The following is a 22,905-nucleotide window of genomic DNA, read 5'->3' as shown; positions in this document are numbered from 1 at the left end:
AGGAAAGTCACCATTCTCTCCAGAACATGTTATTAAACCATTCAAATGATTTCTAAACAGTTTAATTAAGTTGAAATAGTTGCCAAGTGCCCCTTTAAGGACCAAAGACAGATCCTACGCTGGAATCAGTGGCTTTGAAACCCTGTACAAACGCCACACACCTCTCATAAACCTGCAAATGAGTGGGTGTTGACCTGTGGTATTCCTGTCAATCCACACATGACACGATAAACCTTAAAAGTTGAAAGGGTTCTGCCCTTATCCCAAAGCTTCAACAGAAAACACATCCACAACAGAACAGAGAAAAGGAAAGACATGTTTCTGTGTGCACCATTGCTCAAACACATCCCATTTCCGATCACATGAAGCCGCCCTCACATTCTGAAAAATTTCAATCAGTCTCACAGGCAAATCCATAACATTCGAGTTTAAGCTCTCACGGGCCAGGCCCAAAGAGCCATTTTGTCCATGGCTAAGGGAAAAATCTCCCCGCATGCTTGAGTATAGTCTAATACTGTAATAGTGTTTGTCATGTTGCAAGGCCGATTGTTTTTTATATTGTTATACTATTTTTTGTATTATTAGGAAAACCCTTACCACAAAATACAGTCAAGAAAGTTAACTCAAATATAGTATAGTCCCATATTATTGCAGTATTGACAGGAGCACTGTACATAAATCTATTTGTGATACATATAAAGTAATATTACCAGACAGGGAAAGGGAACTTCACATTTCCTCCATTGTAAATGCATTACTGAAGTCAAAAGTATCTTCTGTGGCAGACTAAACCACAAGCAAAAAGAAAAGAAAAAAAAAAGAAAAAAACATGAATCATCTTTCAGTTCGTAAAGACGAAAATCTGTTTTTGAACTTAGAACCTTTCAGTCTTTTAATTGACCAGCATTTTTACCCAGGGTTACCAAATGAGCATTGTGATATTGTGCCTATTTGACAGTGAACTTTTGTGATACTGTTCCCCATTCATTTATTCAATGTAGCTGATTTGATTAATATTTTGCAAACAATAGTTTTGCCACTGGCAATTAGTCTCTCATGCATTAATCATGCTTAGAAAATAAGTTCTCATGGCCTTTCAAAAAGTTGGAACTGCAACTGCAGGAGAAAGAACAGAGGGGGAATGATAAACAGAATGTGAATGTCTGAAAATGAAAAGGAGTGTGAGTAAGACTCACTGGTGAGCATGTGTGTGCATATGCGCACGGCTCATTAATGTGTTTTAAAAGTGAGAAAACAGAACAGTGAGTAAGAGAAGAGTGGAGTTAGAAGAGAGCAGGCACAAGGAGAAAGAGAAACATCGGGAAAGAAACAACTTCAGGAAGCGCAGGTAATGGAGAAAGAGAGGGGATGGATGGAAGCCAAGTCTCCCAGCGTTCCCTCCCCCTGTACAGGCCAGTTCAGAGGAGGAGTGTAGGTGGGAGTTAAGCACTTCTCCAGATGTAGTTGACTGCTACTCCTGGAGTCCGACTTTCTCCAGATAAGCCTCCATCACTCAGAGCAACCAACAGTTCCAGCTCAGTCAAGTACAGGGATAAACAAAATTACAGAACTTTTACAAGTCATCTGCAAGCGATTATACACTTTGTTTTCACCTGTAACGTTTTCTCAACGGGAAAGACTTGAGGTAAGACGCAATATTTGTTCCAAGGGACTCAAGTTGAGATCTGTCTCAGCATCTAATTATCACAAATAGCATGCCATTTACTTTTTTTTTCCTTCAGAGCTTTCTTGGTAATAAATATTTCAGTGCATATTGAGAAGTTCACTGTATTTCCTCTTGGACATTAGGGGAACTTTGTGGTTTCATTAGAATCTGAGTTTTATCCCATTTGAATAAATTCACATAAATTTGACTTATGACCTTGCATATTAAGCAGAACTGAAGCTTGAGCAAAAGTTAACTTCAAAAGAAGTGTTGAGGTTTGATGATTTTTTTTAAAAATATCTTTGAAATAATTATGTATGAATTTAGTTAATATTTTAAAAGTGAAGTGAATCTCTGTCTTGAGTTCCAGGGCAATCAGCCACTATTCCACAGTAATTCAAGCTGCCAAAGAGTAATTTGAATTAATTTCAACATAAATTATGCCCTCAAAAGTCAAAGCAGAACTAATTTGTATAAAACTTTAATATTAGAGATCCTATCATTTGCAAGATATAGTAAACTTATGATTATGCTTTATTGCATAAGCTGCCACTAGATTCTTTCTACAGTGCAAATAGGGTTTGAAACAGCAGTTAGACCAATCATAATTCATTCATTCATATACATTCAAATGCCAAACCAGAAAATAGTACTGGATGAAAATGTTGGACTTGTCATTTACAGGCCCCTGTAAATATTAATTCAGTAAGTATCCTGACATAGAGTTGTTATCTTACCAGCAGCTGGTAACAGCATGAAAGAGACAGGAATGCAGAGAGAATAAAATTGTCCAAAATGGTCTGAGAGTCATCATGGGTCATCATTGGGCCTCTGTCAGCTGAATAAATCATGCTTGACGTTTTACCTTTTTGGCCGCTCTGCACTAAACATCCAATTTGAGCAACCCAAGCTGGCAGAAAAGCAATTAAAATGCAAAACAGGCATTTCTGTGTCTCAAAATCGAAACAGTTTTGTATTTAGAAAGCGAAACGCTTTTCTTCTTCCTCTTAAATGTACAGTAGTTTGTGTAATTAAGCTGTGGATGAGTTGCCAGATTGTGGTAGGAAAACCCATGCAATGCTTTACCTGAGACAAACATTTGAGCAAATTTTGTGTATAACATAGCAATATATATGTAACAACACAGTAAATATTCCTAAATATGTGCAGTAATTATAATTGGTACACTTCAGTGTCTACAGATCATTAATTTTAATAAATAACTTTTTTTTATTATTAGTGAAACTAAGTACTTGCATATTGTCATTATAACTGATCACATTACATCTGTAACAGATCAAATAAACTCATGTGCAGTATCTTACTTAAACCACAGTTCCTTAGTAATTCTTTCAAGAGACATATGTGGATTTTTTGTTTTTTAAATGTTGCAATATTTTATCTCTGCTAGTAAGGCATGGGCACAACTTTCAGAGGTTTATGAGTCATCACACTTCAGGCGTACTGTCACATGGCAAATCAAAATGTTTCTAGGAGACATTCAACATCAATCCAATTTAATTTCAAATATTATACATCTTTGTTTTGATTAATTTTAACTTTGTTATTTCTATCTTTTGTAAGTGAAATTGTAGACTGATTGCTGTTACTTGATTTGTATCAACAAATTACTTATATTGTACTGTATGTGATTTGCAGTCACACTGTTCCTAAATCAGATAATGGCATGAGCAGGACATGGCTCCAGTGGGTGTACCTACTCTCCTGATGTTGGCAGCTCTGTATCTGCTGCTCGTCTTGCCATCATGCTACCTGCATGCATGCCCAAGGTCCTGTAGTTGCCCCAGCCTTAAGGAAGTGCACTGTACCTTCCGCCACCTCCCCTCTGCCCCACGAAACCTACCAGAGGACACAGAGAGACTCAACTTAGGGTATGCTATACTGTTTTGCTGGCTTTTGCTTTTAGCAAAGGAACTACTATTCATGTTTTATTACAAATGTGCATATAAACAGGCCCCAAGATGATCACAATAACCACACTTTTAAGCAAAACAAAAAACAAAAAGGAGTTGATAGTCAAAATGAAGGGAAAAAAGGGTATTGTGACACTTGTGGTTTTATGAATTTCTTTAAAGGAGAACTCCAGTCAATTTTAACATTGAGCTATTTTTTTTGTACATTTGGAGTGCTGTCAGTACAGACAAAAACGTCAAAAATCTGTGTTGCCTACACCGTGTTATCCTCTTTTTAAAATTCGCACCCTGTTGACTTAACAACATTTGACTTCTTAACATTCTTGATTTGTCATTACAAGTGCACAGCAATGTGAGTGATTTTATTCAGAGTGACCACGGTCAATCTGACTGCATTAGATGTGAAAGATATTAATAAAAATGACGTTAATTCAGTCAGCTCTCATACCTGTATTTACTTCCTGTTTTCGGTCGAAGTCCACAGTAGTCGATTGTCGAGTTCGCGTGCGCGATCATTAGTAAAAATTAACTCAAAAACCTCCTCCGTGTGTTCAACATCTGATTCGGATGAACTATCTATTTGAGCTGATATTCTCAAAACACCACACAGCACCGTCATCGGCTGACAGCTGACAGTCTGAGTTGCTCCACTGTTGCTTAGTTACCAATGATCGCACATGCGAACTCGACAGTCAACTACTGTGGACTTCGACCGGAAACAGGAAGTAAATAGAGGTATTTGAGCTGGCTGAATTAACATTTTATTCATATCTTTCACATCTACTGCAGTCAGATTGACCGTGGTCATTCTTAATAACACCGCTCACATGGCTGTGCACTTGTAATGACAAATCAAGGATGTTAAGAGTCTAAAAGCAGGTTTAGAACTTGCCCCATTAAAGTCAACAGGGTGTGAATTTTAAAAAGAGGTTAACACGGTGTAGGAAACAGCGATTTTTGGCGTTTTTGTCTGTACTGACAGCACTCCAAAAGTACAAAAAAAATTAGCTCAATGTTGAAATTGACCGGAGTTCTCATTTAATTAAATTCTATTGATTAAATTATATTCAAAATTGGTGTTGATTACTGTCTCTCACAAAATTAAGGGGTAACTAATGTACAAAGTAATATGTCTTAAGCTAACAATTTTTCCTTAATCGTCTTTGTCTACTGCAAAGCTATAACAGCATTGGCACGATTGGGTCTTCAGATTTTGTGAACCTACGGCAATTGGAAATGCTTATGCTCCATGGAAACGACATCTCCTCTGTGTCTTCCGGATCCTTTTACCACCTCCGTTCCCTCCAGGTATATACACATATATGGTTATATGAGCTGTACAAAAGAAAACACATTATATTTAACTACTGTACTGTAGCTTCTTTGTGTCTCTAGTTTTCCATAAAGGTATACAAATAGTTATGAGACATGATTTTGAAATAGCATTTGAGTAACTGTTGTTCTTCTTCGGCACAGATACTCAAGTTGAGCTACAACAAACTCAAAAGAGTTGATCCCAGTTTGTTTGAGGGCTTGACAAGCCTTGTACGGCTTCATTTAGACCACAACCATATTGACTTCATTGAGCCCTTTTCATTCAGAGGACTCACATCATTAAAGCTATTGCAACTGGAGGGAAACAGACTGCAGGACCTTCACTCTCACACATTTATTACTATCTCAGTCCTTGGCACATTTTGGAGCTCAGGATTGCGGCACCTGCACCTGGCAGACAACCAACTAGAATACCTGCTTCCTGGAACTCTGCAGCACTTGCACAGGCTGGAAGTCCTATCCCTACATGGAAACCCCTGGGCCTGTGACTGCCACTTACATTGGCTCTTGAAGTGGGACAAAAATCATGAGGGTGAAACTAAATTGATTGTATTTTCCAACTTTTGCATCACTCACTCAGAATTTGATATAATAGGAAAAAAATCAAATAAAACTGTCCCACTCTCGCGTTACAATAATTTAATTTGGTAACACTTTATTTTTATGACCCGCAAACAACTGCGTAGTGTAGTATAAGGGAACAATATGTTAAGTTTTGGGTACTAAAGATGTAACAAACAGATATACAAGCAAATTATTTATAATGCAATTATTTTAAAACTAATATATTCCAGGCAAAAATTGTACGTCTTTTGTATATAAAGGTTATTATCACACTTCTGGCAAAATATGTTCTTGTGCAATTTTACAGGGTAATTTTGACATCTATGGGTTGACATTAAGTAATCTAGTAAGAAAAGCCAATAAAATCGTTTTTTATCATACTGTGCCTACAAACAGCGATATATATATATATATATATATATATATATACACTGCCAAACGATTAAAATATTTAATCGTGATTAATCACATTAATGTCGTAGTTAACTTGCGATTACAAGTTAACACATATTTATCTATTCTAAATGTCTCTTAATTTATTTTATTTACATATACTGTGTTCAATTTCACATTAACTCACTTGGCGCAAATAATCTTTCACACAATGTAACACTGTCTATCAATAAAAGGGTGAAATAAATACTGACAAGGTCCTGATATTGACAAGGGGGCGGAGAATTCGCATCAGCTGTGTGTGTATGTGTGCTTGGCCATCATCAAGTGGTATTTCAGACTGGACGTGCTGAGGTGATGATAGCTCAGTTCACAACGACAAAACACACAGATCACTTTGGTCTTGTTAATGGGACCATTTGGCAACTTTTTAAAAGTAAACTTTCCATTCAGAATCTTATTGGCATCCATTCCGGCGTCTCATGCTTGTCATAGACTTAAAACGTAACGTTAATCAACTATTTGGCCAGCACGCAAGCCTAAACAAATGTGTGCGGCATCGTGCCTGTTGTTTTGTTTCCGGTCTAGCTAGATCCACTTGCGCTTCGGTCGAAGAAGCAACAAAACGTCCTTGCGCAGCACAAGCCATTGAAATGAATGTGTTTCGTACAGGGGCGATTCTAGGATTTTTTCAACTGGGGGGCACAAGAGGGGCCACAATAATTACAGAGGGGCCATTCTTATGTTGTGTTTTTATGTAGAACTGTAGATATCCAAATCATTTCAAGTTCAGTAAGCTTTAAAATCAGCAATAAACAGTGATACCCTGTTATCTTTTAATAGCAGTTATTTACTGCTCTAAATCAAAACAATAAAATACAATTTATATTAACTTTTCACTTTACAAAAGTGATAGAAAAACTGTAATAAATAAAATAATCCAATGTATTAGTGTCCAACTCACAAATAATAATAGAACAACCTTATATATATAAGCGCATAATTTTATTAATCATTCATATAATAAATACACAATTAATGAATTTATAAAACTGTAATAAAATTGTACACATCTTTTTCCCCACATCCTATTCAATTTGCATTTCAGCAGTTGAAGTAAATTTGCATTGATGAATAGACCAAATCTGCTTATTTCGAGGGAGGCTAATTAGTCTTGAGCATATTGATTGTAAAATATCACATATAATACTTTGTTAGATAGCTACTTTTTCAAAAAGGTATGATTTAGTTTAACGTAATATATGTGGATCATAGAAACAGTGAATTAATTATCCAGTAGTATGAATTTTTTATTTTGCTATTTAATCATGCATTTTTATTTAATTATCTTTTTTTTTTTTGAGAATGTTTCTGGATGCAGGGATTAAATTAAAAAAAAATTATTTCGTCTGATTTTTTTTTTTTTAGGCCAAGTCATATTCCTGTAACTTTATTTAAATTGTCGAGACCATTAGCGTTTTAAGGAGAGATGTTTTAAACCGATCTAATAATGCCAGTTTGCGTAATTTGAAAGCTATTTTAATCTATGAAAAACAATTACTTATCTTGACAAATAGGCCTAATCAACCATCTACATAACTTTTCAGTGCATGCTTTTATGTATCTTGTTTACTTTATTTCTCATTGTATAGCTTATTATAGCCTACCTATTAGGCTACTTATACTTTTGAATGGGATATATTATCATTAAAACTGACATTTAACAAAAGAGACAGGGTTGTGCAATTTTATATATTCTAAAATATATAAAATATTCTTTAAATGTGTATGTTTTTACTATACATTCTCTTCACTGTGTGTAATACAATAAAACGATACAACCCTGTCTGTTTGTTAATGTCAGTTTTAATGATCAATGATGTTTCACATTTTTAAAATGAAAACAAAAAGAAGCAGGGTTGTGTTTTATATTTCGTGTTATAAATATATGCAGTGAAGATAGTCAATGTGAGTTAAGGTTACCTGAACCACATTTTTGTGGATATTAATATGTTTATGATAATATGTCCATTTATAAATGAAATGAGGCAGAGTGCTGTTTTATATGTATTTCGTTTTATTGTTGATGAAAAGAAGCAAAGTTGTGTTTTATACTAAGAGATAACCGGAGTAGCCGCGTGCTGAGTGACGCGAGAATGACCGGACTCGCGTCCTCTCGTCCTCGGGAGTTCGTTCTCCGAAGTTTGCGTTCTTGGTATTGAGAAAGGACCAATATTGACCCGCGTTCTGTTTTCTATCATATGACCGCAGCAAACGAGCAGTAGCCTGACATGCACTTCTCAAAATCTAAGATTAATTTAGTGAACATGGAGCAGTTTTTCCGTGAGCGGGAATTGAAAAACCGGAGTGGACCATGAGCGAAGTGATTACAGAATGCTTAGAGTGGAGAGAGGAACGTGCTTTCGCTCCACTCCAGGCTTTATCACATTCCCCTCAGCAGGGTGAATACACATCGTCTTTCCTTAAAAAATAATAAGCTGTACAAAACTTATCAACTTACCGTGTGGTTTTGAGAAGCATTGCGCGACGCGGAATCATGAATTATTCTAATACAAGCTGAAAGATTATGATTTGAATTTTTGAGTGACAGACAATTAGAAGGGTGGGGGCACACTGGGGGGCCAATCAGTTTTCAGGAGGGGCCAGTGCCCCCATGGCCCCTCCCCTGGCTACGCCACTGGTTTCGTAGCGCAGAGCCACGCATGTCGCATCCTGTTACAAGACCATTTGAAAAAACTACAACGTTTGCTAAGCCAAAAAGACCGTAAATCACACAATAAAAAAATTGACGGCGTCAAAATGGTTTTGCGTTAATATATACTGTATATATATACAGTATATATATATACATATTTATACACGTTTAATTTTCAACCCACAGATGTCAAATTTACCCTGTAAAACTGCACAAGAACATATTTTGCCAGAAATGTGATGATAACTTTAATATACAACAGACGTACAATTTTTGCCTGGAATATATTAAGAGAATGGTACCTGTTAGTTTTTATTGATTTGCTTGTATATCTGCTTGTTACCCCTTTATTACCCAAAACTTAACATATTGTTCCCTTATACCTAGATGGAAGTACTCTAGAAATGTACACCATAATTTCGGTGTACTTACGCAGTTGTTTGCAGGTCGTAAAATAAAGTGTTACCTTTAATTTTCATAAAATTATAAATCAATCCTTTTTTTGGTGTTTGTTGTCATTTGTGCGGTGTGAATTGGCCCTTAGATGTATCGTATTGAAGAAGAAGAAGTTTTATTTATATAGCGCCTTTCCGGAGCTCAAGGTCGCTTTACATTGTATACACATGTATACACTTACACAAAGATTACATTCACATAGGGTACATACAGTCACATTAAACGAAATACATGTTAAAGGGATAGTTGACCCAAAAATAAAAATTAAGTCATTAATTACTCACCCCCATGCTGTACCAATCCTGTAAGACCTTCGTTCATCTTCGGAACACAAATGAAGATATTTTTTATTAAATTTGAGAGGTGGATCACTGCTACATAGGCTGCCTAAGGGATCGAAACTTGACGGCCCAGAAAGTCATTGAAGAAAATGTTTAAAGTATTGGCTCAAGTATAAGTTTATCAAGCGGCGCAAAAAATTTTTGTGCGAAAAAAACAAACAAAAATAACGACTTTATTTGACTACGCCATTTCTTCCTTGTTGGCCTGAGAAGAGAGTTCAAGAGATTTCCACAACGCAACATTGTGTACAACTCTACTGGCTACAAATAACTGAAAATGCAGACAAAGAAGTTTTTTTTGTTTTTTTTTACTGATACATACTCTATCCCTCTATCTCTTTCTAGGAATTATTAAGTGCAAAAAGGACCGCGACTCTGGAGATGCTGGCAACTGTGCTGCGTGTGCCTCACCACAGCCTTTGAATAACAGCCAGATCTTGCAGCTTTCAACCAAACAACTCACCTGTGGCCAACCCTCCCTTCAGTCCCCTCTAAAAATCGGGGAGAGTAGTGTGTGGGAAGATCAGGAGCCAGATTCCCCCTACATCAAGGACTTGGAGCTTCCTCTTGGCCACCTGACCTTTATTCTCTCTGACAGCCATGGGAATAGAGCACACGTGGCTTGTAATGTAACACGTCCTGTTGAGGACACCTCCATGGTGTGGGAGCCTGTGAGGAGAACAGATGAGATTGCTGTAAATGTGACTCTACGTACACTGCTGGAGTGTGAAATCGATAGAGATGCTCTTCAGAACCTTTGGAGGTTAGTTGCCTATTACTACGAGAGCCCAGCTATTTTGGAACGGGGAACCAGACTTGGAAATTCTTCCCAGGTGACTTTTCAATACTCTCAAGCCTCAAATGAGGAATCGCCATATTTTACAGAGCTCAAAGGACACTTAATAGCTGAACCAGCCTGGCTTTTGCAACCAAGGGTCACCCTTCAGCTGAACAGGCGCAAAACTACAACTAAAAAACTGGTGCTGATCTTCTCCACTTTTATATCAAAGAACATCATTGGAAGAGGCGATGAGGAGGATGTGGTCTCCTCCTGGGCTATGATTCGAAGAGGAGCTCCAGGAAGAATTCAGTCAGTACTAGAACACTCTGAAGTCAGTCTGGATTGTAGTGTGCTCAGCACATGGCATCAGCATGTGGAGTGGATGCTTCCAGACTTAACAACAGTGGATAAAACTGATTCCCATAAATTAAGGTTGGAGAATAACAGGCTAGTAATTAAAAATGCAAGTATAGCAGACTCTGGACTTTATCATTGCTTTGTGAGGACAGACACTAATGTAGACATTGTCTCCTATAGACTCACAGTCAGGATGCGTCTGTTAAGTCCCAGTGATTTAAATGGAAAGAAGATGTCTGTGGAAAATGGGGACACTCTTAGTCTTGCCTGTTTAGTAACATCTCCTCATCCAATTGAGACAAGATGGTACCTTCCAAACAATCAAATTCTCAAAGCATCAGACATGAAAGGAAGGGTGTATGTGTCACTGAACAACACTTTGATAATCAAAACACTGACTTACGAGGATGCTGGAGAGTATAGCTGTTTAGCAGCTAACCTCTATGGGGCTGATATGTTGTCTCATCTAATTGTTGTAACTGGTAAAAAGGAAGCACAAAAAGGTGTTACCGTATCTAATGGTGAATTACCGCTTTTTGAGAGTGAGGATAGCGAAGGGTCAGGATATGAAGAAATCAAACGACCAACTGCTAAACTAACACCTGAGAGGGTCAGTGGTAAATACAGAGAGGGCATTGTCCGACAAAATGCAAAGGGAAAGAAAATAAAGGAGAGTGTGAGAAAACCAAATAACTCTGTCAAAGAGCTTGACCCCAGCCGCTGGGAACAGATTCTTGCAAAAGCTAATGCTAAATTTTCAACCATGCCACCAGTTACAACGCAACTACAAATTACAGAAACCTCAAAAACAGTGAGAGAGTTGTCAATGACTACAACAACCAACCCTTCGACAGGTGACATCTTTGAAACTACTCAAACAGATGTTACAGCAAGCAGTCCCAGCATAGGTTCAAGCATACACAATTACAATGCGAAACAGCTGAAACCACCACTCCAAAGTGAGTACGAAAAACAAGAAACTACACAAGGAGAAAAATCGAATTACAAGACAAGTGATTCTAACATTTCAGATTTGACTTTAGTACACATGGACTCAACAACTGTACCTGAACCTAAGACACAGCTGGTAAAACAGGTAGACAGACACACAATAGAAAAGAAAATACGGGTTAACAATAATTCCATCTGGAACCAAAGACAAAGATTCCCATTAAGGCACCGTAGGCCTCCATCACGTAGACCACGTCCAAAGAGACCAAATTTCACTCTAGCTTACACTACAGCAGTACCATTCACCCAATCTCCAGTCAAGACTGTGACCACCAACTCTTATTCTCCAACCCAAAACAAAACATCATTGATTTTAGAAGTTTCTCCTACTCATTACACAGAAATTGAAAGCTTAGCCATGGCTGTCACAGAAGATCCTCTTAAAACACCTATAAAAACAATCATAAAACAGGAGAAGCTTAATGAATTTAAAGGCAAAACGAAAAACATTGTTCCGCTCCTAAGTACAACACCTCTGCAAGAAACTGAAGTAGTTCCTGCTACACTTGCTCCCAGACAGATCAACAGGTATGGGCATGAAAACAGAGAGATCATTTTTAGAACTAATAGCCACCCAAATGACAATAAGACACGGCAGATTTCAGCAACAGCCATTCCTAATCTTCAAACCAGTAACATAAATGCTTCAGAAACAAAAAGAACACATACTGGGAAATCAAGCTTAACTAAAGTGGACCAACCAAGTGTTTACAATTGGGGGATGTATCCTGAAGGTGTGCCTATTCACCCTTGGCTAATCCAAAAGAATACACCAAAAAAACAAATCTCAATTACACCACATCCCTACACTCAATCTCCATACTGGGCCAAGAACTATGGCATTCCCTTCTGGCCCACAGTTCATAGCTCAAGACACCACCACTCCCAAGACAAAACTTGGTATTTCCAACAAAGGGGTGCAGGGGTCACCAACTGGCCTGAAATCACTGCTCAAACAGCAAAGCCCACAGCTTACATTTCTGGGTCAGCAACAGCTTCCTTTCTGAGGACCATAGCTCCACATGTCAGCTCGTCTAACGTACGCAACCACTTACTTTTCAACAGGCTCAGAAACAGATATAGACAATCACAGCTTGATGCATATCGACAAGCCCAGCTGGGAAAGACTGTCACTTCTAAGTCAATGACATATTATCCCACCCCACAGCCTCACCAAGCACCAAATGTCCCAAACACCTACAAGCCTGTGACTCCCCCATCCTTACTAGCATTTACAAACAAACCACCTTCCACAGCAAGCGTATCCTATGGTAGTCGCTGGCACTACAGTCATTTTGGAACAAAGATCACTGCGATTCCCTTTCCAAACCTGATGGGCCGTGGTGTCAAACCCAGGATCACAGCAACTGAATCCGTAACTGTATCTGCTCTAGCTGAGACTGATGTGCTCTTGTCCTGTAGATCATCTGGGGACCCCAAACCTGCTGTTTCATGGACCAAAGTTTCAACAGGTTAGGCGATTTTTCATTACAAAACTTCTGTGGATGCGTTTATCTGAATGGAAGATGAGATCCCCTTTTAGAGTGCTTAAATTTGACAGTAAACAAATGCTTAATCATGCTTAATAATTGCCCAAGATAATACCAAAACTGATCACATTTATTTGGCCAACTATATTAGCCAAACTGAACATGCATGTGGCAGTTTTCACTTGGTGTAAAATTATTGAAAATAAAACCATAAAATATTTAGATTAGATTTCTAATACCAGAATTATTATTGTAGCTTCTCTTTGTGAGAAAGGTTGGCCAGCATGCAATTTTACCTTTTTCTCTTCTTTCTTTTTTGAGTGCAACTGAAAATGATAATTATATATTATATTATAAAAGATAATTCCTAGAGGTCACTCTTACATGCCCATGATGCGATTTCTTGTTTTCCTTTGAGTGTGTGTGTGTTATGTAGCTGTTTGTGCATGTATAATGCTACGTTCACATCGGATGTGAATAGCGCATCAAATTCGCATCTACCGCATCTAGTTTGACGCTTGACCGCTTTGTGTTAATTCGCGCGTCAACAGCGAAACTGACGCGGGTCAAATAAAAAGTTTGATGCAAAATTTGCGCGCGTCTCGTGCCGCCGGTGCCACCATGTCAGGAACATGCTTTATTTTTGTTGCGAAAGCCAAACTACTTTGTTTGTTATTATAATCAGTAATTATGTCACCAATGAAATAGAACCTTACCAATCTGATAAGTTCTGGTCCAGTCGTGCTGGCAAAGATGATCGATCAGCTTGGTCATCGGCGTTTACCGGATACCGGATCAGATTCGGGCTCGAATTGATAAGGTAGTACTGACATTATCAGCAGTCATTATTGCTTTGGGAGCTGATGTTCCAAATATGGTAAGGTGTGTGACATTTCCATCACATGCTTAATATTTTCGGGCCAATCACACTATATCACATATGCACTAAATCACTGGCCAATCAGAGCAAACCACGCTTTTCAGAACGATGAGCTTTGTAAAAATCGACGCGTTTCAGAAAGGCGGGGCATAGAAGAGCAACAATAATGTATGGTATGTGTAACATAATGATTCTTTAAACCTAAAACCACGTAAACACATTGCATTAAACCAAATACACAAAATAATGTTCTTTTAGAACCATCATATGAACCCTTTAAAAGAATCGTTTGATACAATGCTTCCTTGTAATAACATCTATCATTAAACTGTGTTTGGCTTGTACGTTTTTATTAGTTTGTTGATGTTTATGCTTGATTGTTTTTTCCAACTCCTTAACAGGTGCAACAATTCAGACCAACACAAAACTTGGACAAAGATTTGAGGTCCTTTCAAATGGCACTTTTGTGATTAAAAATGTCCAGCTGCAAGACAGGGGCCAGTACCTTTGCACAGCTCAAAACAAATTTGGCTCAGACCGCATGGTAGTTACCCTTGTTGTCCAGACTCAGCCTCCAAAAATCATGAGCTCAAGGGCCAGAGATGTCTCAGTGTTTTTGGGAAACCCAGTCAGCTTGGACTGTATTGCCTTGGGTAAACCAGAAGCTCAGATTTCATGGATTCTTCCAGATAGGACATTTGTGCGAGACATTGGTACCCTTGACCGAAGAATATCTCTTCTTCCAAATGGAACACTGAGTATTCATTCAGCAAACCTTTCTAATAAAGGTGATTATAAGTGCATTGCCAGCAATGTAGCAGGAGCTGATACACTCACATACCACATCCGTGTTGCAGCGCTACCTCCAATAATCGTTGAAATGTCATCTGAGACAATGTTTACAAATGTTGGAAGAAACGTATATGTGGATTGCACTGCTAAAGGAGAGCCATTCCCTCTTATTAAGTGGGTTCTCCCTGATGGTTTACAAATCAAGCCCACACAGTTTATTGGAAGCCGGATATTTATTTTCCCAAATGGAACACTTTATATAAAGAACGTCACTCCCAGTGATTCAGGGAGGTATGAGTGCTCAGCAACCAACCCAGTGGGTTTTGTTAAAAGAACGGTGCAGATGGATGTTAAGCAAGAGGCTCCTGGCCCCTGGAAAGGCCTATACCAGCAACACAGTGTCAAGGCAATATATGGATCCACAGTTTTCCTGCATTGTCCAGAGTCCATGGGTTCCCACAGAGGTACAGTCTGGAGACTGCCATCTAAAACCATACTGGAATATCAGTACAGGTAACATGTTTTATGCTTTTAAACATAAGTTAAATGTATATATGTTCTATCTAGCAAGATTTTAACATTTCTTTTAATATAAAATAATGAAGAGTTGGTAACACTTTATTTGAAGGGGTGTGCATAAGGCTGTCATGACACTGTCATAAACATGACATAACACCTGTTATGAACTTGAAGGAGTCTATATGAATGTTTATGACTGTTGTCAATAAGTGTCATTCGGTAAATTATGACACTTTTAATGCAAAGTTGACATTGTTTAAAATGTCTTTGTTATGACAACTTGACATTAACAAAGACAAAAATGTCTTTGTCATGACAACTTGACATTAACCAAGACAAAAATGTCTTGATTATGACAACTTGACATTAACAAAGACAGAAATGTCTTTGCTATGACAACTTGACATTAATCAAGAAATCATAACTAGTCCAACGTGTTCCACTTTACTTGAGGTAAAGGGAAATATTAATGACACTGTTTCTAAAGCATTTGACAGTGTAATGACCCTTAATGACATCTTTATAACTAGTACAATGTGTTCCACTTTACTTGAGGACAAGTCAAATATTCATGTCACAGTTATAATAGTGTCATGACAACCAAAGTTAAAACCAACCATAACATATGATAGGGTAATGTAATGTTAACACATTACAGGTTAACAGGTTATGATTTCTTGGTTATGTCAAGTTGTCATAACAAAGACATATCTGTCTGTGTCATGACAAAGACATTTTTGTCTTTGTTAATGTCAAGTTGTCATAACAAAGACATTTTAAACAATGTCAACTTTGCATTTAAAGTGTCATAATTTACCGAATGACACTTAATGACAACAGTCATAAACATTCATAAAGACTCCTTCATGTTCATGACAGGTGTTTTGTCATGTTTATGACAGTGTCATGTCAGTCTTATGCACACCCCTTCAAATAAAGTGTTACCAAAGAGTTTGTCTGCTTAATAATATGGTAACTTATTTTCTCCTTCAGAACAATCCTACAGTGGTATTATTTAAGTCAAGCCGTCACAGCTGTATTGTTATTTCTCCTTTATGAAGTGTTTTACTTTTCTCTTTTGAGCAATTATTGGTCCTCATTGTTCAAGCTGACATATGCTCTCAAACTCACAGCAGGCCTACTTCATCACTAGAGGAATTCAAACAATGTCTGCCGTATTAAACAAGCAGTCTGTCTCAGCCCAAACAACCCCTGCTGATTCAGATAATACAGTAACAGAGCGGGATGCAATGGCAATTTTTCTAAATGCTCAGCCAGGAGCCAGCTAAACAACAGGCTACTTAAAGCAGTTAGATAACAAATGTTTAACATTAGTCAGTCATTATTTGCCTACAAACATCTAAAATTAATCAAAAATAAATTATGTAAAAAAAAATATCGGTAACACTTTATAATAACTGCACGCTATTAATCATTAGTTAAGCATGAGTAAACAGTTAATACATCATTTATAAAACATTAATAGACATTAATATGCAGTTTATAAATATAGCTATACATGCTTTTTTCTTGATTTATAAGCATATCTATAATGTGTTTAATGATTGTATTTTCATACTTTGTTAATGATCAATTAATAATTTCTAAATGAAGTATAACATTATTTGCAAACCAGTTGTTTAAGAGTTGTCATTCATTCATAAAAGCACTTAGAAAGTGTAAGTAAATGTAGTAAATACAGGTAGTTATAAAGCATTTATTAGTGGTCAGTTAACTATTTTTGTGAGCTAATATAAAGTGAGGACTATTCATGCTTTGTAAAGCATTTATAAAGACGATTTAAAGACTCGTCAATCTTCTAAACAGTAAAATGTAACAAACACAACACAGTGATACAGAACATAGAAATATTTAACAGCCTTTAAAAATGCTTTACAAGGCATGACTAGTCCTCACTTTAGATTAGGTCACAAAAATAGTTAACTGACCACTACTAAATGCTTTATAACTACCCAAATTAATCCTTAATTACAGCATTAATACATGTTAATAAAGCATTTATTAACACATTAAGTAACCATCACTATATGTCTGAATAATAAGATGTATGAATGTACATTTAAATAGTTTATTAATCATTTACTTACTCGCTCTAAGTAATCGTATGAACCACGGACAACTCTTAAAGAACTGGTTTATAAAAAAATGCAATTCTTCATTTAGAAATGATAAATTGATCATTAATAAAGGATGATTATTAATTAAATTATTAAACAAATTATAGATATGCTTTTAAATCAAGAAGAAAACATTTATAGCTGTATTTATGAACTGCTTATTAATGTCTATTAATGCTTTATGAATGATGAATTAATGGTTTACTCATGCTTAACTAATGATTATTAGCGTGTAGTTATTATAAAGTGTTACCAAAATATCTTATTCAAATTTCGATCTTATTGAAATTTTGGTTCACAGCCATGCAATGTGACTTTAGCTACAACATTTTAATGAAGAACCAATACACCTTTTTCCTGACAAACCTAATGTATTTTGAATTATGGCACTTCTGGTTTGGGGAACTTCCATTCAAAAAGACTGAAACAAATAATTCCAAATAATAAGGTTCCACTACAAATAATCCTCATCAGCCATTTTCACAGAATGAGCTGTCAATTTCCATTAAACTTTTTATTTATTTGTTAAGCACTTTGAGATATTATCACTCAACTTAAAGAAATTTAGTTAGCATTAAGTGAACATTCATTAAGGCAAAGTATTTTACTTTGCATAATACAGACACACACACACACACATATATATATATATATATATATATATATAGGAGGTCTGTATGTATGTATATATATTACTACAGTGATATTTAACACCCATAATACTGCTGTGGAAATAATCAAACTTTTGGGGTTAATAGTCTGATCTTGTAATTTGTTAATCCTTTTACTCGTAAATTTCCTTTTAATCATTTTAATATTAATCGGAAAAATGTCACTTCATTGTACCCAGAATTTTTTAAAGCTTATTATTGCGTCCATAGAGCGAACCTTTCACTGCTGTTTACAGTTTAACGGATAGTAGTACAGCAATTGATGATGATATATAGAGTTTTTACAATATAAAAATGTCTATGGAATGTCCCCATAAAACATGAAAACCCAATCTGTGTGGTGTGAAAGAGAGGAGGGAGAGAGACATTCAGTCAAACAACTAGACCCCCTGGCTCAAACAAAGCTTTGTGACATCAACATTCAAAGTTTGTCTTCACAGGACACACAAAGGTTAAAGTAGTCCTCAGATGCCATGTTCTTTACTGCAGCATTTCAGAGAAATTAAGTTTTGGATTAAGCTGCTGACTGAATGTGTCCGGGAGTAAAGTATACGACAGTTAAAAACGGAATATTAACGTGATAAAAATAAATTAACCGCTTTCTAAATAAATTAACCGCAATAACCAAGCAAAGATACAGAGAAACAAACCAGCTTAAATAGACAACACAGAATGAGAAAACAGTAGCACTGATTACTAAAGGCACATAAGAGTCCTGTGGTGATATCTAGTGGTCAAAAATAAAACATTACAAAGCAAAAAAAAAATATCAGAAAAAAATATCAAAAATTATCTTCAGTCCAATATGTTGAGCCAATGTCAAGTCAAGTCACTTTTATATATATATATATATAGCACTTTATAAAATACAGATTGTTTCAATATTATGCTTTTTGCATCAGTTTTGATTGTGTTGATTCAGTTCTGTTCTGATCATTATTAAATTAGTTAATTTTATCTATAACATGGTTCAAACAACAGGTGCCATGTTACTGCGGTTTCGGAAAATCCATGAATACCACGATTCAGTATCGTGGAGTGCGTTAAGAGTTTTTCTGTTAGAACAGTGTTGTGTTAGTGGCCCCTATTCACAAAGGATTGTAGCGACACCAGCGCCTCTCACAGTCGTCCGGGGTCTGCGACACAAGCGGGAATGCTGCATTCATCTGCAAACAAATCCTCACCCATCTCTCACGCTTAGTTTTGCTTGATATCCCAGTGCCGAATTTCACTTTTATTATGTTTTTTTTTTTTCTAGCACTAACTGGGCCAGCAGCAGATCCTGCGTCCAGTTGGGCTTTCTTTTCATTTTGGCGAGATCATAATCCACCGTCATTCAACTATTAAATTACTTCAATAGGAGCAACATTTCCTTGCTTTAAGTAGTCTAGTTAGGCTAATAGAATGTCAATTAACCAAGCCAGTGTCTTTTTTCTTTATTAGGCAAGTGTAGGTTTTCATTATGGTATTAGGCACCATTCACATATAGCCTACCGCCTAAAAACGCAAGGCGTGCCGCGTTCTCCCGGTGGTTGCGCTCCGGTTGGTTCTTGTCACGTAACCTACGGTGCGCTCCATACGGACACGCTTGGAAAAAATGGGCGCGCATACCCCGTGCCTACATTTAAAATAACAAACTTGAGCACACAAAAGACGCGATACGTGAACACTGCATGCCCTTAGGCTACCTTGAATAATTTCATTCATGACTTTTCTTTCTCTGCCTTGAATTACACTTTACTGGGGCCTGCACAAACATGTCATTATATAGCCTGATGCAATTCGATGGCATTACTTTTTTATTTACTTTATTATTATGTTGTGTAGGACACAGACATATTTAGGCTAGATGTCGTAATTCCATGATTTGTTGCTGTGTTATGTTCCGCATGATGGCCCTGTCATCTAACAACCAATTACCGTGATCATTGCGAGGAAGCTTGTGCATTAAAATTGACGTCATCCATAGCAACAAGACTCACTCTTAGTTTAGAAGTTGTAATTTTTTCTTACTAAGAGTAGGCCTGAAAGGAATTGTGAATAACTTTTGAGAGAAAACTCCTAGCTAAAATATTTTAGTGCGATTTAGGAGTACTCCTAGTGGTAAGATAAAATTCTTTGTGAATACAGCCCCAGAAAAGTAACAACTATAGTAAAGGACAGGGAAAAGAAATTGCACGGTGTGCAGCCAGCGTAGGAAAGATTCTATGAGCTATTTTATTCTATCATACTATGAAAGAGTTCAGCTGTCATAAAAAGGTGTAAACAATTTATCTCTTTTTGTTCTCAGTCCACAAAGGCACATCACTGCATTCCCTAATGGCACTCTGAGAATTCTGAGACTGACTGAGAAAGATGGAGGCAATTATTTTTGCATGTATCAAAGACCAAATGGTGAGGACATGGAGCTGTTTCAAGTAGAAGTTCTCATGAGGCCACCAAAGATAGAGAACAATGGAGCACATCATAAAAGAATAGCTAATGGAGACAACTTCTTGGTTGACTGTGTAGCTTCTGGCCTTCCAGACCCTGCGGTTTCATGGAGCCTTCCAGATGGCACCATGATCACCAATGCCCTTCAGTCGGATGACAGCGGATCCCGTAACCGGCGCTATATCATCTTTGGGAATGGAACGCTTTTGTTGCAACAAATGGGAAAAAAGGATGAAGGTAACTATACATGCTTCGCTAAGAACAACCTGGGGGAGGATGCAATGAAAGTAAATGTCCAAGTGGTGCAAAACTCAGTCCAAATATCTTCTAAAGAGCAGGTAACCATGCAAGGACTTTTCGGGCAATCAGTCCAAATGAAGTGTGATGCTACAGGTGTTTTACCACCTACGATCATCTGGATCTCACCAAGGAATGAGATAATTACCTCATCTTCGGTCAAATACCAAATCCTAAACGATGGGACTCTGATCATAAAAAAACTGACTTTGGCTGACCAGGGAAAGTATGCCTGTGTGGCACGGAACCTAGCCGGAGATTACATCAAGAATGTGAAGCTTCAAGTTGATGTTAATGGGCCGCAAATCAATGGACAGAGTGGGCGAACAGAGAACAAAGTTTTAGCAGTGTATTACCAGACACTACTGCTGGACTGCAAAGCAGAGGGTATGCCTGAGCCACAGGTCACCTGGACCACACCTTATAGCATGTCTCTACCCACCCCATATTTGGGAGGCAGGTTCCAAGTCCACAGGAATGGCACTCTTGAATTGAGGGGCATTCGAAAGACTGATGAAGGTCGGTTTCTGTGCGTAGCCAAGAACTTCTTAGGGGAAGCAAGTCTAGTAGTTGACCTGGAAGTAGCATCACTTGCTGAGAAGCCGAGCTTTTCAGTGCCAAATATAGAGGTTCTTCCTCTCAAACCAGATGGTGATGACATTTCTTTGGAGTGTCGTGCTACAGGAAAACCAAAGCCAGAGTTTCTTTGGATTCTACCCAATGGAACAGCACTGAATCCAGGCATGAAACTTCAACGGTTCACTCACTTCCTGGGAAATGGTACTTTACACATTATGCAACCAGGTGTCATTGACAAAGGTGTATATCGATGCTTGGCCAAAAATGTAGCTGGACAAGGAGAAAAGCGCTATGCTTTAGAACCTGGACAGAAGCCTCAAATTAGAAATAGTGCTACTGCAATGAAGCTTTCATTTGGGCAGACACTGAATATGCCATGTAATGCGGATGGTTGGCCTCAGGCAGCAATTACCTGGACTCTTCCAAATGGCCTGGTCTTGGGCAAGCCTCAAGTTATTGGAAGAGTAACATATTTATCTAATGGCACACTTCAGGTAAAAGAAACTTCCAAATTTGATAGAGGAACATATACCTGCAAAGCCACAAACACATTTGGATCATCAACATTGTCATATCCAGTGAGTATTATGGTGTTTCCACCTCAAATCACTCAAGCCCCACCTTCAATAACCAGAGTTAACAGGGGGTCTCCTGTCATTCTGAACTGCATAGCTGCTGGCATACCCAAACCAGACATTTCTTGGACTCTGCCTGGACGAACCACACTTGTACCCAATAGTCGCTTCACAGCACAGAATGGAATTCACATGACAGAGGAGGGAAATTTGGTAATACAGGACCCAGGCCTCATGAACTCAGGGATTTACAAATGTAATGCTAGAAATGCCTTGGGAACGGACTTCAAAGCAACATACCTTCAAGTGATCTGAACAATAGACAGAAATCCATTAGATGATATAGATGTAACCTAATTTCCAGAAAAGATGGGACCTTTTGTAAAATGCAATAAAATCTGTTGCGTCACTGTGGAGTAGTTGTATTTAACGTTACTGTCGTAAATACCACTCACGCAGAGCGTGACGTGTTACATAGTATACAATAGTACATTGTGTTTAATTTGTCGTTTAATGAGATAGGGTTCCCTATTTTAACGATCTGAAATGCAAGTGTCAAAGCGCATGGCGCAAGTAACTTTGTGGGCGGGTCCCGGCACTCTTGCTATTTTCCCGGCGGGATAAATGCCTCTTGGGCCTGGCGCAAATCTAAAAGGGGTTGGTCTGAAGTAGCTTCATTATTCATAGGTTTTTTTTTTCATTATTCATACCTTTAAGAGCAGGTGCGCATGTTGCATGACGGATTGTTATTATAACGGCGGGTTTACCAGGCGCGCGCAAGGAGCGTTCACAGCCGATGAGACCGACGTTCTTGTCAGGACAGTGAAAGACAGAGAGGTGACGTTGTATGGGGATGGGAGAAACCCTCACACATCAGCGTCGGTTAAACATTATTTACGTACGTTTCTTGCCACTATTGGGCAAACAGGTATGATCCTTCACTACTACAATTAGCCTTAAAAAATGGGTAATTAGTT

The 22,905-nt window shown here is 37.6% G+C and overlaps 1 protein-coding gene and 1 long non-coding RNA gene across 2 annotated transcripts in view; one reads left to right on the top strand and one right to left on the bottom strand.

Moving 5' to 3' along the window:
• The window catches only part of LOC148977510 (uncharacterized), a 69,985-nt gene that overhangs the window by 38,146 nt on the left and 8,934 nt on the right, over positions 1-22,905 (bottom strand). The window contains exons 2-3 of the long non-coding RNA XR_016169641.1: positions 4,826-4,935; positions 3,388-3,526 (exon numbers count right to left, since the gene is read on the bottom strand). This is a non-coding gene — a long non-coding RNA (uncharacterized LOC148977510). The remainder of the gene's footprint in view (positions 1-3,387; positions 3,527-4,825; positions 4,936-22,905) is intronic.
• LOC120474924 (matrix-remodeling-associated protein 5) lies at positions 1,319-22,324 on the top strand. Its single transcript, XM_089134740.1, has 7 exons — positions 1,319-1,645; positions 3,326-3,558; positions 4,779-4,908; positions 5,077-5,467; positions 9,751-13,026; positions 14,326-15,229; positions 20,335-22,324. Exons 2-7 carry the CDS (start codon positions 3,365-3,367, stop codon positions 22,241-22,243), a joined length of 6,804 nt encoding a protein of 2,267 aa, XP_088990866.1. The 5' UTR covers positions 1,319-1,645; positions 3,326-3,364; the 3' UTR covers positions 22,244-22,324.

The sequence above is a fragment of the Pimephales promelas genome, chromosome 9 (genome assembly GCF_988280905.1).
Source record: "Pimephales promelas chromosome 9, fPimPro1.hap1.1, whole genome shotgun sequence".
NCBI classification, from domain to species: Eukaryota; Metazoa; Chordata; class Actinopteri; order Cypriniformes; family Leuciscidae; genus Pimephales; species Pimephales promelas.
The sequence above is the reverse complement of the archived record's forward strand: the minus strand, read 5'-3'. Positions and strand labels throughout refer to the sequence as shown.